This window comes from Nycticebus coucang, chromosome 8, assembly GCF_027406575.1.
Source record: "Nycticebus coucang isolate mNycCou1 chromosome 8, mNycCou1.pri, whole genome shotgun sequence".
Lineage (NCBI taxonomy): Eukaryota > Metazoa > Chordata > Mammalia > Primates > Lorisidae > Nycticebus > Nycticebus coucang.
Window position 1 is genome coordinate 9,542,503 of NC_069787.1, and position 15,914 is coordinate 9,558,416.

The 15,914-nt window shown below is 44.9% G+C and overlaps 1 protein-coding gene across 1 annotated transcript in view; it reads right to left on the reverse strand.

Annotated features, from left to right (window-relative positions):
- The window catches only part of FANCD2 (FA complementation group D2), an 82,919-nt gene that overhangs the window by 40,238 nt on the left and 26,767 nt on the right, over positions 1 to 15,914 (reverse strand). The window contains 4 exon segments of the mRNA XM_053598718.1: positions 31 to 150; positions 3,095 to 3,149; positions 4,953 to 5,062; positions 13,002 to 13,112. Of these exon segments, the coding sequence (XP_053454693.1) occupies positions 31 to 150; positions 3,095 to 3,149; positions 4,953 to 5,062; positions 13,002 to 13,112 (396 nt within the window).

The window sequence follows — 15,914 nt, forward strand, 5'->3', positions numbered from 1 at the left end:
TATCACTTTGACAAAGAAAACAGTCCTTACCAGAGCTTTTGGAACCAGCTTTCTTCCTTGGATCAGGTTGGCAAACTCATCATAATAAAGTGCAGAGGCCTGAGGAGACTGCTGACTACAAGAATGAACTAACTGCAGCAAGGTGGTCACCTTGAGAAGACAAAGAGAAAGAATGGTTAAACCTTTGGGCTGCCAACCCTTCCTAAACTAACCTTCCTGATAAAATACTACTTCTCAACTAAGCTTTTCCTACACCTACTGACCAATCTATCTCCTTCCAGTTTTATCCCCTTTCCAACCCATCAGATATGCGCAACCAAATTAATTTTCCTTTTCTTTGCTTTTTTTGAGACAGAGTCTCATTTTCTCATTCGCGGCCGTTGGTAGAGTGCCGTGGCATCATAGGTCACAGCAACCTCAAACTTTTGGGCTCAAGTGGTTCTCTTGCCTCAGCCTCCCTAATAGCTAGGGCTACAGGTGCCCACAACGCCTAGCTATTTTTAGAGACGAGGTCTTGATCTGGCTCAGGCTAGTTTCCAACCTGTAAACTTAGGCAATCCACCCGCCTCGGCATCCCAGAGTACTAGGATTACAGGCATGAGTCACTGCGCTCGGCCCTCAAATTAATTTTTCTAAAGCAAAGCTTTAGAAATCATTTCCATGCTAAGAAACCTTTGCCTAAAGAATGAAATCAAAATATCTTGCTTGATATTCATGGCCCTCTGTTTTCTATCTCTGAATTACCTTTATGTCCAACTTTCCAACTATACACTATTGTCGCCATGTTCCAATAAAACTGCTTATCTTTCTTGCTTAGAATTTAAAATTAATTAGAAAAATTAGACAGATACAGAAAAACATGCAACCAAGACCAGCAGATTCTCCTTTTTTATTTTTGAGGCACAGCCTCAAGCTGTCACCCTGGGTAGATTGCCGTAGTATCATAGCTCACAGCAACCTCCAACTCCTGGGCTCAAGAGATTCTTTTGCCTCTGTCTCCCATGTAGCTGGGACTATAGGCACCCGCCACAAGGCCCAGCTAGTTTTTGGTTGCAGCCGTCATTGTTCTGGCGGGCCCAGGCTGGATTCGAACTTGTCAGCTCACGTATATGTCGCTGGCGCCTTAGCCACTTGAGTCATAGGTGTCGAGCCTGAGACCAGCAGATTCTCAACGTTATAAGAATAACAGAAATCGGGTGGCGCCTGTGGCTCAGCGAGTAGGGTGCCGGCCCCATATGCCGAGGGTGGTGGGTTCAAACCCAGCCCCGGCCAAACTGCAACAAAAAATAGCCGGGCGTTGTGGCGGGCGCCTGTAGTCCCAGCTGCTCGGGAGGCTGAGGCAAGAGAATCACATAAGCCCAAGAGTTGGAGGTTGCTGTGAGCTGTGTGACGCCACGGCACTCTACCGAGGGCGGTAAAGTGAGACTCTGTCTCTACAAAAAAAAAAAAAAAGAATAACAGAAATCACAAAAGCTATGGGTTCAGGCATAAAATTACTTTTTTGTTTTTATTTACTTAGCTTTTCCCTACTGAGGAAAAAAAAAATTTTTTTTTGAGACAGTCTCACTATGCCATCCTCGGTAGAGTGCCGTGGCATTATAGCTCACAGCAACCTCAAACTCTTGGGCTCAAGCGATTCTCCTGTCTCAGCCTCCTAAGTAGCTGGGACTATAGGGACCTGCCACAACGCCCAGCTATTTTTTTGTTGCAGTTGTCACTGTTGCTTTAGCTTGGTTCGAACCTGCCAACCTGGATGTATGTGGCTGATGCCGTAATCACTGTGCTAAGGGCCCAGAGGCAGGGAAAAAAAAAAAAAAATTATATATATAAATATATATATATTTTAGAGACAGCGTTTCACTCCATTGCCCTCTGTAGAGTGCCATAATATCACAGCTCACAGCAATCTCCAGCTCTTGGACTTAGGGGATTCTCTTGCCTCAGCTTCCCAGTAGCTGGGACTACAGGCGCCCGCCACAACACCGGCTATTTTATGTTACAGTTTGGCCGGGCCAGGTTTGAACCCACCACCCTCAGTATGTGGGGCCGGCGCCCTACTCAATGAGCCATAGGCACCGCCCAAGAAAAAAATATATATATATTTTTTTTTTTTGTAGAAACAGAGTCTCACTTTATGGCCCTAGGTAGAATGCCATGGCATCACACAGCTCACAGCAACCTCCAACTCCTGGGCTTAAGCGATTCTCTTGCCTCAGCCTCCCGAGTAGCTGGGACTACAGGCGCCCGCCACAACGCCCGGCTATTTTTTGGTTTGCAGTTCAGCCAGGGCCGGGTTTGAACCCACCACCCTCAGTATATGGGGCCGGCGCCTTACCGACTGAGCCACAGGCACCGCCCAGAAAAAAATATTTTTAAAAAGAAGTATTCTTGGGGCTCGGTGCCTGTAGCTCAAGCAGCTAAGGTGCCAGGCACATACAACAGAGCTGACGGGTTTGAATCCAGCCTGGGCCTGCCAAACAGCAATGACAACTACAACCGAAAAATAGTCAGGCGTTGTGACAGGCGCCTGAGTCCCAGCTACTTGGGAGGCTAAGGCAAGAGAATTGCCTAAGCCCAGGATTTGGAGATTGCTGTGAGCTATGATGCCACGGCACTCTACCCAGGGGGACAGCTTGAAGTTCTGTCTCAAAAAAAAAAAAGTACTCTGGGGCTCGGCAGGATAGCTCACACCTGCAATCCTAGCACTCTGGGAGCCCCAGGCAGGTGGATTGCCTGAGCTCAAAGGTTTGAGACCAGACTGAGCAAGAGTGAGACTCTCATCTCTAAAAAAATAGCTGGGCATTGTGGCAGGTGCCGATAGTCCCAGGTACTTGGGAGGGTGAGGCAAAAGAATAGCTTGAGCCCAAGAGTTTGAGGTTGCTGTGAGCTATGACGTCACAGTACTCTACTGAGGGCAGCAAAGTGAGACTGTCTCAAAGATAAAAAAAAAAAAGAAGTACTCTTAGGATTTCAAAGTGGATTTTGAAAGAATAAAAAAAGAATTAGTCTTTCAGGTAAACTGACAAATGACAAGAAGTAATTCTTCCATTACTCATAAAACTCATACTTATCTGACTATGTTATAAGATCTCACCTGTGTGTACTGTTCATTGCTCAGGTCAGTTCTCCCTTGGGTCAGATGAGAAGATCTACTTTGAAAAACAAGGAATTTCAGTTTCATTTTTGTAATATTTTATAACTGACAATAAATTAAAAAATTCTGCCTTCTCTGGGGTAGAGGAGAGGATAAAAGTGCATGAAGGCATACACAAGTATTTATTTTGTCCACATAAAATATAGATTAAAGGACAGCTAACTTACATTTCCTAAGGGCAGACTAAATTAGTAATAACAAGAGCCAGCACTTCTGGGCCGGGCATAGTGGCTCACACCTATAATCTTAGCACTTGAGAGGCCGAGATGGATGGAATGCCTGAGCTCACAGGTTTGAGCCCAGCCTGAGCCAGAGTGAGACCCCGTCTCAGAAAAACAGCTGGGCATTGTGGCGGGCACCTGCAGTCCCAGCTACTTAGGAGGCTGAGGCAAGAGAATCACTTGCTGAGGTTGAGATTGCTGTGAGCTATGATACTATGGCGCTCTACTGAAGGTGGCAAAGTGAAACTCTGTCTCAAAAAAAAAAAAAAAGCAAGCAGTTCTTTAGTATGTACTACGTGCTGGGCATTCTAACGATTCGATGCTCTCAATAAATCTGAGATAAATGCTATTATCCTTATTTCACAGATGGTGAGACTACAAAGGCACTGGGTTTAAATAAAGTAATGTCATTCAGTTAATAAGCAATGGTAGAGCCAAGATTTGAGCTAAGGAAAGTAGTATGGCTTCGGTGAATAAACTCTCAATTAGTACCCTGGGCAACCTCTTCCTATTACTAATACTAGTTCTAAGGATAGAACTGAGGTCTCAGGAATTCTTTTTTTTTTTTTTTTTTTGTACAGACAGAGTCTCACTGTACCGCCCTTGGGTAGAGTGCTGTGACATCACACGGCTCACAGCAACCTCTAACTCTTGGGCTTACGCGATTCTCTTGCCTCAGCCTCCCAAGCAGCTGGGAGTACAGGTACCCGCCACAACACCCGGCTGTTTTTTGGTTGCAGTTTGGCCGGGGCTGGGTTTGAACCTGCCACCCTCGGCATATAGGGCTGGCGCCCTACTCACTGAGCCACAGGCGCCACCACAGTCTCAGGAATTCTTGACAGATAATTTCTAAGAATCATGAACTGAATTCCAATGTCAATTTGTAATGGCAACATCTAAGAAAGCCCCAAATCTGATGCTTTTTTAGATGTTGTCATTGGGATATCAAAGAGTAAGAAAGAGTAAGAGGGGAATCCACAAGGAAGATCTTATTTGTATCAAACATTAAGTTCTAGATAGGAATAACATAGCAATACAGAAAAACGCATTCTAGGAGGACCAGAGTTCCCCTTTTGTGGAAAGATTCCTAGAACTTTATCCATTGATAATCCAGTTTTATTTATTTAGTTTTTTAGCTACAGAGTCTCATTTTGTCACCCTTGGTAGAGTGCTGTGGCATCACAGCTCACAGCAATCTCCAGCTTTGGGGCTTAAGCAATTCTTTTGCCTCAGCCTCCCGAGTAGCTGGGACTGCAGGCACCCACGACAATGCCTGGCTATTTTTTTGTTGTAGTTTTGGCTGGGGCAGGGTTCAAACTTGCCACTCTCTGTATATGGGACTGGTGCCCTACTCACTGAGCCACAGGTGCCATCCCCCCAGTTTTAGCCATCAGACTATAATGACTATTTTTATACTTCTGCAAAAATTACATAATATATATAGTCAAGATAAGAGGGGAACATGGAAAATAGAAAAACAAATTTGTTCACTTCTAAATTTATGTCTACTTTTATTTTCTAAGGTAGCAATTTGATTAATGCATCTTGAGCCACAGACATCAGAATCCCCATATTACCTATCTGCAGCCATCATGCCAACCATCGTGACAGCACCAATAATCCCAATGAGTTTGTACTTGAATATGGTGCTAGAGAGCTGCTTCCGGACCACCAGGTGCATATCATCCTGCAATGAGACAATGATGGAGAAAGATAAAGGTGCTGGAATGGCACAGCAAAAAAGCCTACAGATATTGGAGCTAAAAAACCTAGCCCAGTGGCTCAGCACCTATAGCTCAGCAGCTAGGGCACCAGCCATATACACCAGAGCTGGTGGGTTCGAATCCAGCCCAGGCCTGCCAAACAACAATGACAACTACAACCAAAAAATAGCTGGCTGAGGCAAGAGAATCGCTTAAGCCCAAGAGTTTGAGGTTACTGTGAGCTGTGATGCCACAGCACTCTACTGAGGGCAACATAGTGAGACTGTCTCAAAACAAACAAAAACCTAGCTCAGGAAGAATTTTGTCATCTACCGCATGGCTTTTAGCAACTCGTTCCATCTCTGAGTCTCAATTTTCTTATCTATTAAATGCTATTAAATGAGGTGCATCTTTTGGGGGTGGTGGTGTTTTGTTTTTGAGATTTGTTGCCCTTGGTAGAGTGCTGTGGTGTCATATCTCACAGCAACCTCAAATTCTTCGGCTCAAGCAATCCTTTTGCCTCACCTCCCAAGTGGCTGGGACTACAGGCACCTGCCACAAATACCCGGCTGTTTTTTTTAGAGACAGGCTCTCACTTTTGCCCAGGCTGGTCTTGAACTCCTGGCCGAGCCAGGCAATCTACCTGGCTCGGCCTCTCAGAGTGTTAGGATTACAGGTGTGAGCTACCGTGCCCAGCCCTGGGAACATCGTTTTAAGAATTAGAGATAAATCATAAAAAATTCCCAGAACAGTGCCTGGCACATGGTAAACATTCAAAAGTGATAGCTCCTATTATTACTTTGTTATGATATAAGGTTATAAAAATTATTAGGTTGTTGGTTGCTCAACTAAAATACTTAGGTATAGATTTAAACAAGAAGGTGAAAGACTTATACATTAAAAAGTACAAAACAATGGTTGAGCATGGTGGCTCATGCCTGTAGTCCTAGCACTCTGGAAGCTGAGGCAGAAAGATCACTTGAGTTCAGGAGTTCAAGACCATACTAAGCAAGAGTGAGATCCTGTTTCTACGGAAGACAGAAAAATAAGCTTGGTGTGGTGGTGCACACTTATAGTCTCAACTACTTGGAAGGCTGAGGTAAGAAAATCGTTTGAGTTGAACCCAAGAGTTTGAGGTTGCAGTGACTTATGATGACAGCACCATTGTACTCAAGTCATGGCAACAAAGTATAAGACTCTGCTTCAAAACAAAAACAAAAGCACAAGACAAAATATTTCTGAAAAAAGTTAAACACCTAAATAAATGAAAAGATAACCTGTGTTCATCAATTGAAAACTTAGTATTGTTAAGATAACAATACCAATCGAAGGAATCCAGTGCAATACTTACCAAAATCTCATCAACATATTTGCAAAAAATAGGAAAGTCCACACTAAAATTCGTATGTAATTTCAAGGGATCCCAAATAGCCAAAACTATCTTGAAAAGATAAATTTGGAGGGCTCACTTTTTCTGATTGCATTATGACTACAAAGCTACAGTAATCAAAACACTGTGGTATTGGCATAAAGATAGACATTCAGACTAATGGAATAGTGAGTATAGAAATAAAGCTACACAGATGTGGTAGCTCATGCCTATAATCCTAGCACTCTGGGAGGCCAAGGCAGGCGTATAGCTTCAATTCACAAGTTTGAGACCAGCCTGAGCAAAAGCCGGTCCTGGTCTATACTAGAAAAAATAGAAAAACTGAGGCAAGAAGATCGCTTGAGCCTGAGTTGGAGGTTGCTGTGAGCTATGATGCCATGGCACTCTACCCCGGGCGACAGCTTAAGACTCGATCTCAAACAAACAAACAAACAAAACAAGAAATAAAGCTACATTTTTGTGATCAGTTGACTTGACAAGGGTATCAAGATCATTCAGTAGTGGGTGGTGCCCATAGCTCAGTGGGGAGGGCACCGGCCACATACACCCAGAATGGTGGGTTCAAACCCAGCCTGGGCCAGCTAACCAATGACAACTGCAACAACAAAAACAAAATACCCGGGTGTTGTGGCAGGCACCTGTAGCCCCAGCTACTTGCAAGGCTGAGGCAAGAGAATCACTTAAACCCAAGAGTTTGAGGCTGCTGTGAGCTGTGATGTTATGGCACTCTACCCAGAGTGATAGCTTGAGACTCTGTCTCAAAACAAACAAACAAACAAAAAACATTCAGTAGTGAAAGGACACTTTTCAACAAATGGTGCTGGAAAAACTAGATATTCATATGCAAAAAAGAATGAAGTTGCACTCTAAACATATACCATGTATAAAAACTAACACAAAGTGGGTCAGCACCTGTGGCTAAAGGAGTAGGGCGCCAGCTCCATATACGGGGGTGGTGGGTTCAAGTCTGGCCCTGGCCACTAACACAGAGTAGACCAAAGACCTAAATTTAAGTCAAAACTTTCTTTTTAATTTAATTAATTAATTTTTTGTCACCCATAGTAGACTGTCATGGCGTCATCGCTCACAGCAACCTCAAACTCTTGGGCTCAAGCGATTCTCTTGCCTCAGCCTCCTAAGTAGCTAGGATCACAGGTGCCCGCCACACCACTCAGGTATTTTTAGAGATGAGGTCTCACTCTGGTTCAGGCTGGTATTAAACTGTGAGCTCAGGCAATCCACCCACCTTGGCCTCCCAGGGTGCTAGGATTACAAGCATGAGCCACCGCAAGCGGCCCAAAACTTTATTTTTTTTTATAGAGACAGAGTCTCACTGTACCGCCCACGGGTAGAGTGCCATGGCGTCACACGGCTCACAGCAACCTCCAACTCCTGGGCTTAAGCGATTCTCTTGCCTCAGCCTCCCGAGTAGCTGGTACTACAGGCGCCCGCCACAACGCCCGGCTATTTTTTTGTTGCAGTTTGGCCGGGGCTGGGTTTGAACCCGTACCCTCGGCATATGGGGCCGGCAGCCCTACTCACTGAGCCACAGGTGCCGCCCCAGCCAAAACTTTCTTTTAGAAGAAAACAGGGGAGGCTCGGTGCCTATGGCTCAAGCGGCTAAGGTGCCAGCCACTACTGAGCTGGCACGTTCAAATCCAGCCCTCCAGCTTGGGCCCGCCAAACAACAATGATGGCTGCAACCAAAAAATAAGGCGGGCATTTTGGCAGGCACCTGTAGTCCCAGCTACTTGGGAAGTGGAGGCAGGAGAATCGCTTGAGCCCAGGAGTTGGAGATTGCTGTGGGCTGTTAGAGTGCAGTAGTGGGTGGTGCCCATAGCTCTCTACCCAGTACTCTAACCAGGGTGACAGCTTGAGGCTCTGTCTCAAAAAAAAAAAAATAAAAGAAAATATGGGAAAATGTTCATGACCTTGGATTTGGCAATGGTTTAAATATGACACCAAAGGTATGAACAACAAAAGAAAAAATAGAAAAATTGAACTTCACCAAAACTAAATACTTTTGGCTAGGCATGGTGACTCGTGCCTGTAATCTTAGCACTCTGGGAGGCCCAAGTGGGAGAATCAGTTGAGCTTAGGAGTTTGAGACCAACTTCATCAAGAGTGAGAGACTCCATTTCCACTAAAAATAGAAAAGTCAGCCAAGTGTTACGGTGGGCTCTTTAGTCCTAGCTACTTGGGATGCTGAGCCAGAAGGATGATCATTTGAACCCAGGAGACTGAGGTTGATTGTGAGCTTGAGGGACACCATAGCACTCTAGTCTAGAGCAATAGAGCAACACCCCCCCAAAACAACGACAAAAAAAACCCTAACTATTTTTTTTTTTTTTTTTGTAGAGACAGAGTCTCACTTTGTCATCCTCGGTAGAGTGCTGTGGCATCACAGCTCACAGCAACTTCCAACTCCTGAGTTTAGGTGATTCTCTTGCCTCAGCCTCCCAAGTAGCTGGGACTACAGGCACCTGCCACAACGCCCGGCTATTTTTTTGTTGCAGTTTGGCCGGGGCCGGGTTTGAACCCATCACCCTCAGCATATGGGGCCGGCACCCTACTCACTGAGCCACAGGTGCCGCCACCCTAACTACTTTTGTGTATCACAGGGCATCAAGACAGTGAACACATAACCCACAGAATGGGAGAAAATAATTGTAAATCGTATATCTGATAAGGGATTAATATCCAAAGTATATAAAGAAAAGGCCAGGCGGGGCGGCGCCTGTGGCTCAGTCGGTAGGGCACCGGCCCCACATACCGAGGGTGGCGGGTTCAAACCCGGCCCCGGCCAAACTGCAACAAAAAAATAGCTGGGCGTTGTGGCAGGCGCCTGTAGCCCCAGCTACTCGGGAGGCTGAGGCAGGAGAATCGCCTAAGCCCAGAAGTTGGAGGTTGCTGTGAGCTGTGTGACGCCACGGCATCTACCAATGGCGATAAAGTGAAACTGTCTCTGCAAAAAAAAAAAAAAAAAGAAAAGGCCAGGCACAGTGGTTCACGCCTATAATCTGAGCCACTTGAAGACTCCAAGTAGGGAAGATCGCTTGATTCCACGAGTTCAAGCAACAAAGAGAGACCCTGTCACTACAAAAAAATGTTAATAAATTGGCCAGGCATTGTGCCATGTGCCTATATTCTCATTTATTAAGGAGGTTATGCCCGTAGTCTCAGTTACTAGGGAGGCTGAGGAAGGAGGATTGCTTGAGCCCAGAGGCCAGCTTGGGCAACATAGTAAGATCTCATCTCTAAAAACATACATGTATATATATAAAAAAAAAACTAAAACTGGGCAAAGGATTCTAACAGACAATTCTATGAATAAGATAAAGAAATGGTACATAAGTGTATATGAAAAAATGCTTAACATCATTAGTTATCAGGGAAATGCAAATCAAACCACAAGGTCCTACTTCATACCAAGGCTAGTTATAAAAAAATGGAAAATAAGTATTGGCAAGAATGCAGAGAAATTGGAACTCTCGGCATTGTTGGTCAGAATGCAAATGGTCTAGTTGCTACAGAAAATGCTTTGGTCATCTTTCAAAACTTTAAATGATCCAGCAATTATACTCCTAGGTATATATACCTAAAAGAACTGAACACAGGCTCAAATACTTGTACACTAATGCTCATAGCAGTATTATTCAAAGGACCAAAGGGGGGAAACAATCCAAGTCTATCAATGGATGAATAAACAGATGTGATATATACATATAAAATCAAATATTATTCAGCTATAATAAGGAATGAAGTTTTTTTTTTTTTGTAGAGACAAGAGTCTCACTTTATGGCCCTCGATAGAGTGCCGTGGCCTCACACAGCTCACAGCAACCTCCAGCTCTTGGGCTTAGGCGATTCTCTTGCCTCAGCCTCCTGAGTAGCTGGGACTATAGGCGCCAGCCACAACGCCCGGCTATTTTTTGGTTGCAGTTTGGCCGGGGCCGGGCCTGAAACTGTCACCCTCGGTATATGGGGCCGGCGCTTTACCGACTGAGCCACAGGCGCCGCCCAGGAATGAAGTTTTGATACATCCTACAACACACATGGACCTTGAAAACATTACACTAAGTCAAATGATCAGAGGTAATTAGAAGCTGGGAATAGGAAAATGATAATTATTGCCTAGGTACAAATTTCTGTTTGGAATGATGAAAAAGTTTTAAAAATGGAGAGTGGTAATGGTTGCATAACATTGTGAATGTACTTAATGTGACTGGATTATATACTTAAAATATAGATAAAATGGTAAATTTTATGATAAATACATTGTACGATTCAAAAATAAAATTTATGGGCGGCGCCTGTGGCTCAGTCGGTGAGGCGCCGGCCCCATATACCGAGGGTGGCGGGTTCAAACCCGGCCCCGGCCGAACTGCAACCAAAAAATAGCCGGGCGTTGTGGCGGGCGCCTGTAGTCCCAGCTACTTGGGAGGCTGAGGCAAGAGAATCGCTTAAGCCCAGGAGTTGGAGGTTGCTGTGAGCTGTGTGAGGCCACGGCACTCTACCGAGGGCCATAAAGTGAGACTCTGTCTCTACAAAAAAAATAAAATAAAAAATAAAAAAAAAAAAAAAAAAAAAAAAACAAAAATAAAATTTATATCATTGATAGAATACAATTTCCAAAATATGCCACTAAATGCAAAAAAGATGTAGAACACGAGGGAAAAGGGTTGGACTATATAGGTATATCCAATTTGTAAATGCTGAGAACATTTCAGAAGGCTATAAAATAGTAAGAGTAGTTTCCTCTAGGAACAGTGGCACCTGTGGCTCAGTGGGTAGGGCACTGGCCCTATGTACTGAAGGTGGCAGGTTCAAACCCGGCCCCAGCCCAACTGCAATAAAAAATAACTGGGTGTTGTGGTGGGTACAGGCACTCCCAGCTACTCCAGAGGCTGAGGCAAGAGAATTGCCTAAGCCCAGGAGTTGGAGGTTGCTGTGAGCTATGACATCACAGCACTCTACCCAGGGCAATAGAGTGAGACTCTGTCTCAAAAAAAAAAACAACAATTTCCTCTAGGAAGACAAAGCAGTTGTCTAGAGGACTGAGAGGAAATGAGAGTGATTTTTCACTGTACACCTTTCTATACATTTTGAATTTTTTTCCCAAGTGTGCATATTACCTAGCCAAAAAGAAAAAAAAATTTTTTTTTTGAGACAGTCTCAAGCTGTTGCCCTGGGTAGAGTGCTATGGAATCATAGCTCACAGCAACCTCAAACTCTTGGGCTTAAGCGATTCTCTTGCCTCGTCCTCCCCAGTAGCTGGGTTTACAGGTGCCTGGGACTACAATGCCTGGCTATTTTTTGGTTGTAGTTTTTATTATTGTTTGGCAGGCCCGGGCTGGATTCAAACCCACCAGATCAGGTGTATGTGGCTGGTGTCCTAGATACCAAGCTATAGACATGGAACCAAAACAAAAATTTTTAATTAAGGAAAAAAAGGTTCTGGCTATTCATAGTCCAGTATGAATTACTACTATAGGGTGGGCACTAAAGATACAAAAGAGCTATGAGTTATGCTTCTAATCCTATCTTTTTTTTTTTTTTTTAGAGACAGAGTCTCACTTTATCACCCTCGATAGAGTGCTGTGGCGTCACAGCTCACAGCAACCTCCAGCTCTTGGGCTTAGGTGATTCTCTTGCCTCAGCCTCCCGAGTAGCTGGGACCACAGGTGCCTGCCGCAACACCCGGCTATTTTTTTGTTGCAGTTTGGCTGGGGACGGGTTTGAACCCACCACCCTCAGTATATGGGGCCGGTGTCCTACTCACTGAGCCATAGGCATCACCGGATTCTAATCCTGTCTTATTTCAGTTCCTTTGCCTGGCCTTTTCATCAAACAGTGCTCACAAAAGAAAGCAAGTCCAGAAGTTGTTCACATTAGATGCAGATGTTCCTTAGGAAATAAGGGAATTCTGTGTTCCCACCACACAAAGTACAAGACGTGAATGGATCTTCTTTTCTTTTTTTTGAGACAGTTTCAGTATGTCGCCCTGGGTAGAGTGCTGTGACGTCACTGCTCACAGTAACCTCAAACTCTTGGGCTTAAGTGATTTCTTGCCTCAGCCTCCCAAGTAGCTGGGACTACAGGAACCCACCACAACGCCCGGCTATTTTTTTTGCTGTTGTTGTTGTTGTCATTGTTGTTTAGTAGGCCTGGGCCGGGTTCGAACCCGCCAGCCCTGGTGTATGTGGCTGGTGTCCTAACCACTAAGCTACAGGCATCAAGCCATGAATGGCTTTTCTTATTCATTTTTGTGGTTAGCTGATCATGGACCGATCTCTATCTGAACAGACAAAGCTTCTTGCGGGCAGAAGAGCTAACATACCTAGCATCTCAGTGTCAGGCTCAGAACAGGTGTTTCATGTTTGTGGCAAGAATAAAAAAAATGCTGGGACTATGGCTATCTATTTTATTTCCACTACTACTCAAACAGGCAAAGCTATCATTTGCTAGATTTTTTCCAGCAAATTTCTAGTGAAGAAGTTTAAAAGACTCTTTCTGAACACACTGCCTCTTACCTGGATGTGGCTGCTGGCTTCCAGCTGTTGGCTAAATGCCAGTGTGCTGAGAATATAGAAGAGTTTTCGTATTTGCTGAGGAGACATATTATCCAGGTAATCTAAAATACCCTGTGGGAGGAAAAAAATGCCAACAATGAGGTTAGCAGCTAACATTTCTCCCTTTCAATAGAAGTTAAATGCTGGGCACAGTGGCTCACACTTCAGTAGTTAGGGAGGCCAAGATGGGAGGGACTACTTGAGCCCAGGAGTTCAAGACCAGACTGGGTAACATAGGAGACACTGTCTCTATAAAAAATTATAAAAGTAAAAATAAATTAACCAGATGTGGTGGTGTGTTCCTATAGTCCTAGCTACTTGGGAGGCTAAGGACTGCTTAGCCCAGGAATTAGAGGCTGAAGTAAGCTATAATTGCACCACTGCACTCCAGCCGGGGTGACAGAGTGATATCTCATCTTTCTCTCTCTAAAGTAAAGGTAAAATCCTTGTAAGAGAGATCTACAGTGATCTACAAGTATCTGTTCTCTAAAAGTTCAAGTTCTAAAGTCCATGCTCAGAGTCCAAAGGTTTGTATTCTGCATATGAGCTGAGAGGGCTCCTAAGGCTTTCAAATCTATTTTAGCGAGGAACTGTATCACCAGGAAAGATGAAGTCTTCGTCTCTTTCACCAGGAAAGATGAAGTGTTATTCTGTTGCACAGGCTAGAGTGTTGTGGCATCAGACTAGCTCACAGCAACCTCAAACTCCTGAGTCCAAGTGATCCTCCTCCCTCAGCCTCCTAAGTAGCTGGGATTATAGGAGACTGCTGCAAAGCCCAGCTAGTTTGTCTGTTTTGTTTTTTTTCTTATATCTTTATATATATATATATTTTTATTGTTGGGGATTCATTGAGGGTACAATAAGCCAGGTTACACTGATTGCAATTGTTAGGTGAAGTCCCTCTTGCAATCATGTCTTGCCCCCATAAAGTGTGACACACACACCAAGGCCCCACCCCCTCCCTCCGTCCCTCTTTCTGCTTTTCCTCCCCCCCCCCCCCCATATGTTTTGTTTTTTAAACCAGCCTCTTGCTCAGGCTGGTTTCAAACTCCTGAACTCAAATGATCCTTCCACCCTGGCCTTCCAGAGTGCTAGAATTACAGGTGTGAGCCACTGCACCTGGTCTTTCCTTGTTCACTTGACTCTGAACCACAATCCTGGGCTTTAATAATTTCCTGTTTTGGCATTCTAACATATCTCCAAGTTCTCTGTATTCCTTTTGCTTACACCTTCCCATTTTTCTCAGTGGAAACAATATGCCACCAAAAGTTATGTCTCTGGCCCTATTCCTTATCACATGATCCCTTCCCAGCTTTTTTTTTTTTTTTTTTCTTCGAGAGACAGAGTCTTACTGTACCGCCCTCGGGTAGAGTGCCGTGGCATCACACAGCTCACAGCAACCTCTAACTCTTGGGCTTACGCGATTCTCTTGCCTCAGTCTCCCGAGCAGCTGGGACTACAGGCGCCCGCCACAACACCCGGCTATTTTTTTTGTTGTTGTTGCAGTTTGGCCGGGGCTGGGTTTGAACCTGCCACCCTCGGTTTATGGGGCCGGCGCCCTACTCACTGAGCCACAGGCGCTGCCCCCCTTCCCAGCTTTTACTCTGATTTTTTGGTTTTTTTTGAGACAGAGTCTTACTTTGTCTCCCTCAGTAAAGTGTTCTAGTGTCACAGTTCACAGCAACCTCAAACTCTTAGACTTAAGCAATTCTCTTGCCTCACCCTCCCAAGTAGCTGGGATTACAGGCGCCCACCACAGCGCCTGGCTATTTTTTTGGTATGGTTGTCATTGTTATTTGGCAGGTCCGGGCTGGGTTTGTAGTCAGCCGCTACAGACCCTAGTGGCTGAGCCCCAGCTATTTTATTTTATTTTTTTGGTTGTAGTCGTCATTGTTGTTTGGCAGGCCTGGGCTGGATTCGAACCCACCAGCTCTAGTGTATGTGGCTGGCACCCTAGGGGTTGAGCTACAGGCACCGAGTCTACTCTATGAATTATTTATCCTTTTCAACACATCAGGAAGGATCACAAGGAAAACTATTTACTTTTTTTTTGTAGAGACAGAGTCTCACTTTATGGCCCTTGGTAGAGTGCCGTGGCATCACACAGCTCACAGCAACCTCTAGCTCCTGGGCTTAAGTGATTCTCTTGCCTCAGCATCCCGAGTAGCTGGGACTACAGGCGCCTGCTGCAATGCCCGGCTATTTTTTTGTTGCAGTTTGGCTGGGGCTGGGTTTGAACCCACCACCCTCGGCATATGGGGTCGGCGCCCTACTCACTGAGCCACAGGCGCCGCCCAGAAAACTATTTACTTTTTAACCTCAGTTGGGTAATACCTCAACTTTCTCATCTCCCAAGTGGAGATGATAATAGCTACACTAGTTTTTAAAGCTGGTCTGCGTATGAAGTAATAAAAGAGTTTTGCAGGCTCAGTATCTGTGACTCAAGCGGCTAAGGCATCAGCCACATACACCTGAGCTGGTGGGTTCGAGTCCCGGGCCCACCAAACAACAATGATGGCTGCAACCAAAAAATAGCTGGGCGTTGTGGTAGACACCTGTAGTCCCAGCTACTTGGGAGGCAGAGGCAGGAGAATCGCTTGAGCCCAGGAGTTGAAGGTTGCTGTGAGCTGTGATGCCATGGCACTCTGCCCAGGGCAATAGCTTGAGGCTCTGTCTCAAAAAAAAAAAAAAAAAAAAAAAAACCCAGCAATAGCTTCCTATTGCCTATAAAAGAAAGCTGAAAACCTTTATTAGCATGGTATTTGAGACCCTTCACAACATAGCCCTGTTATGTGTCTCACCTCCCACTGCTCTCCATATATCCTATTCTCTAGCCACTCTAGCCTGCTTGTCGTCCCTCAGACATACCATGGA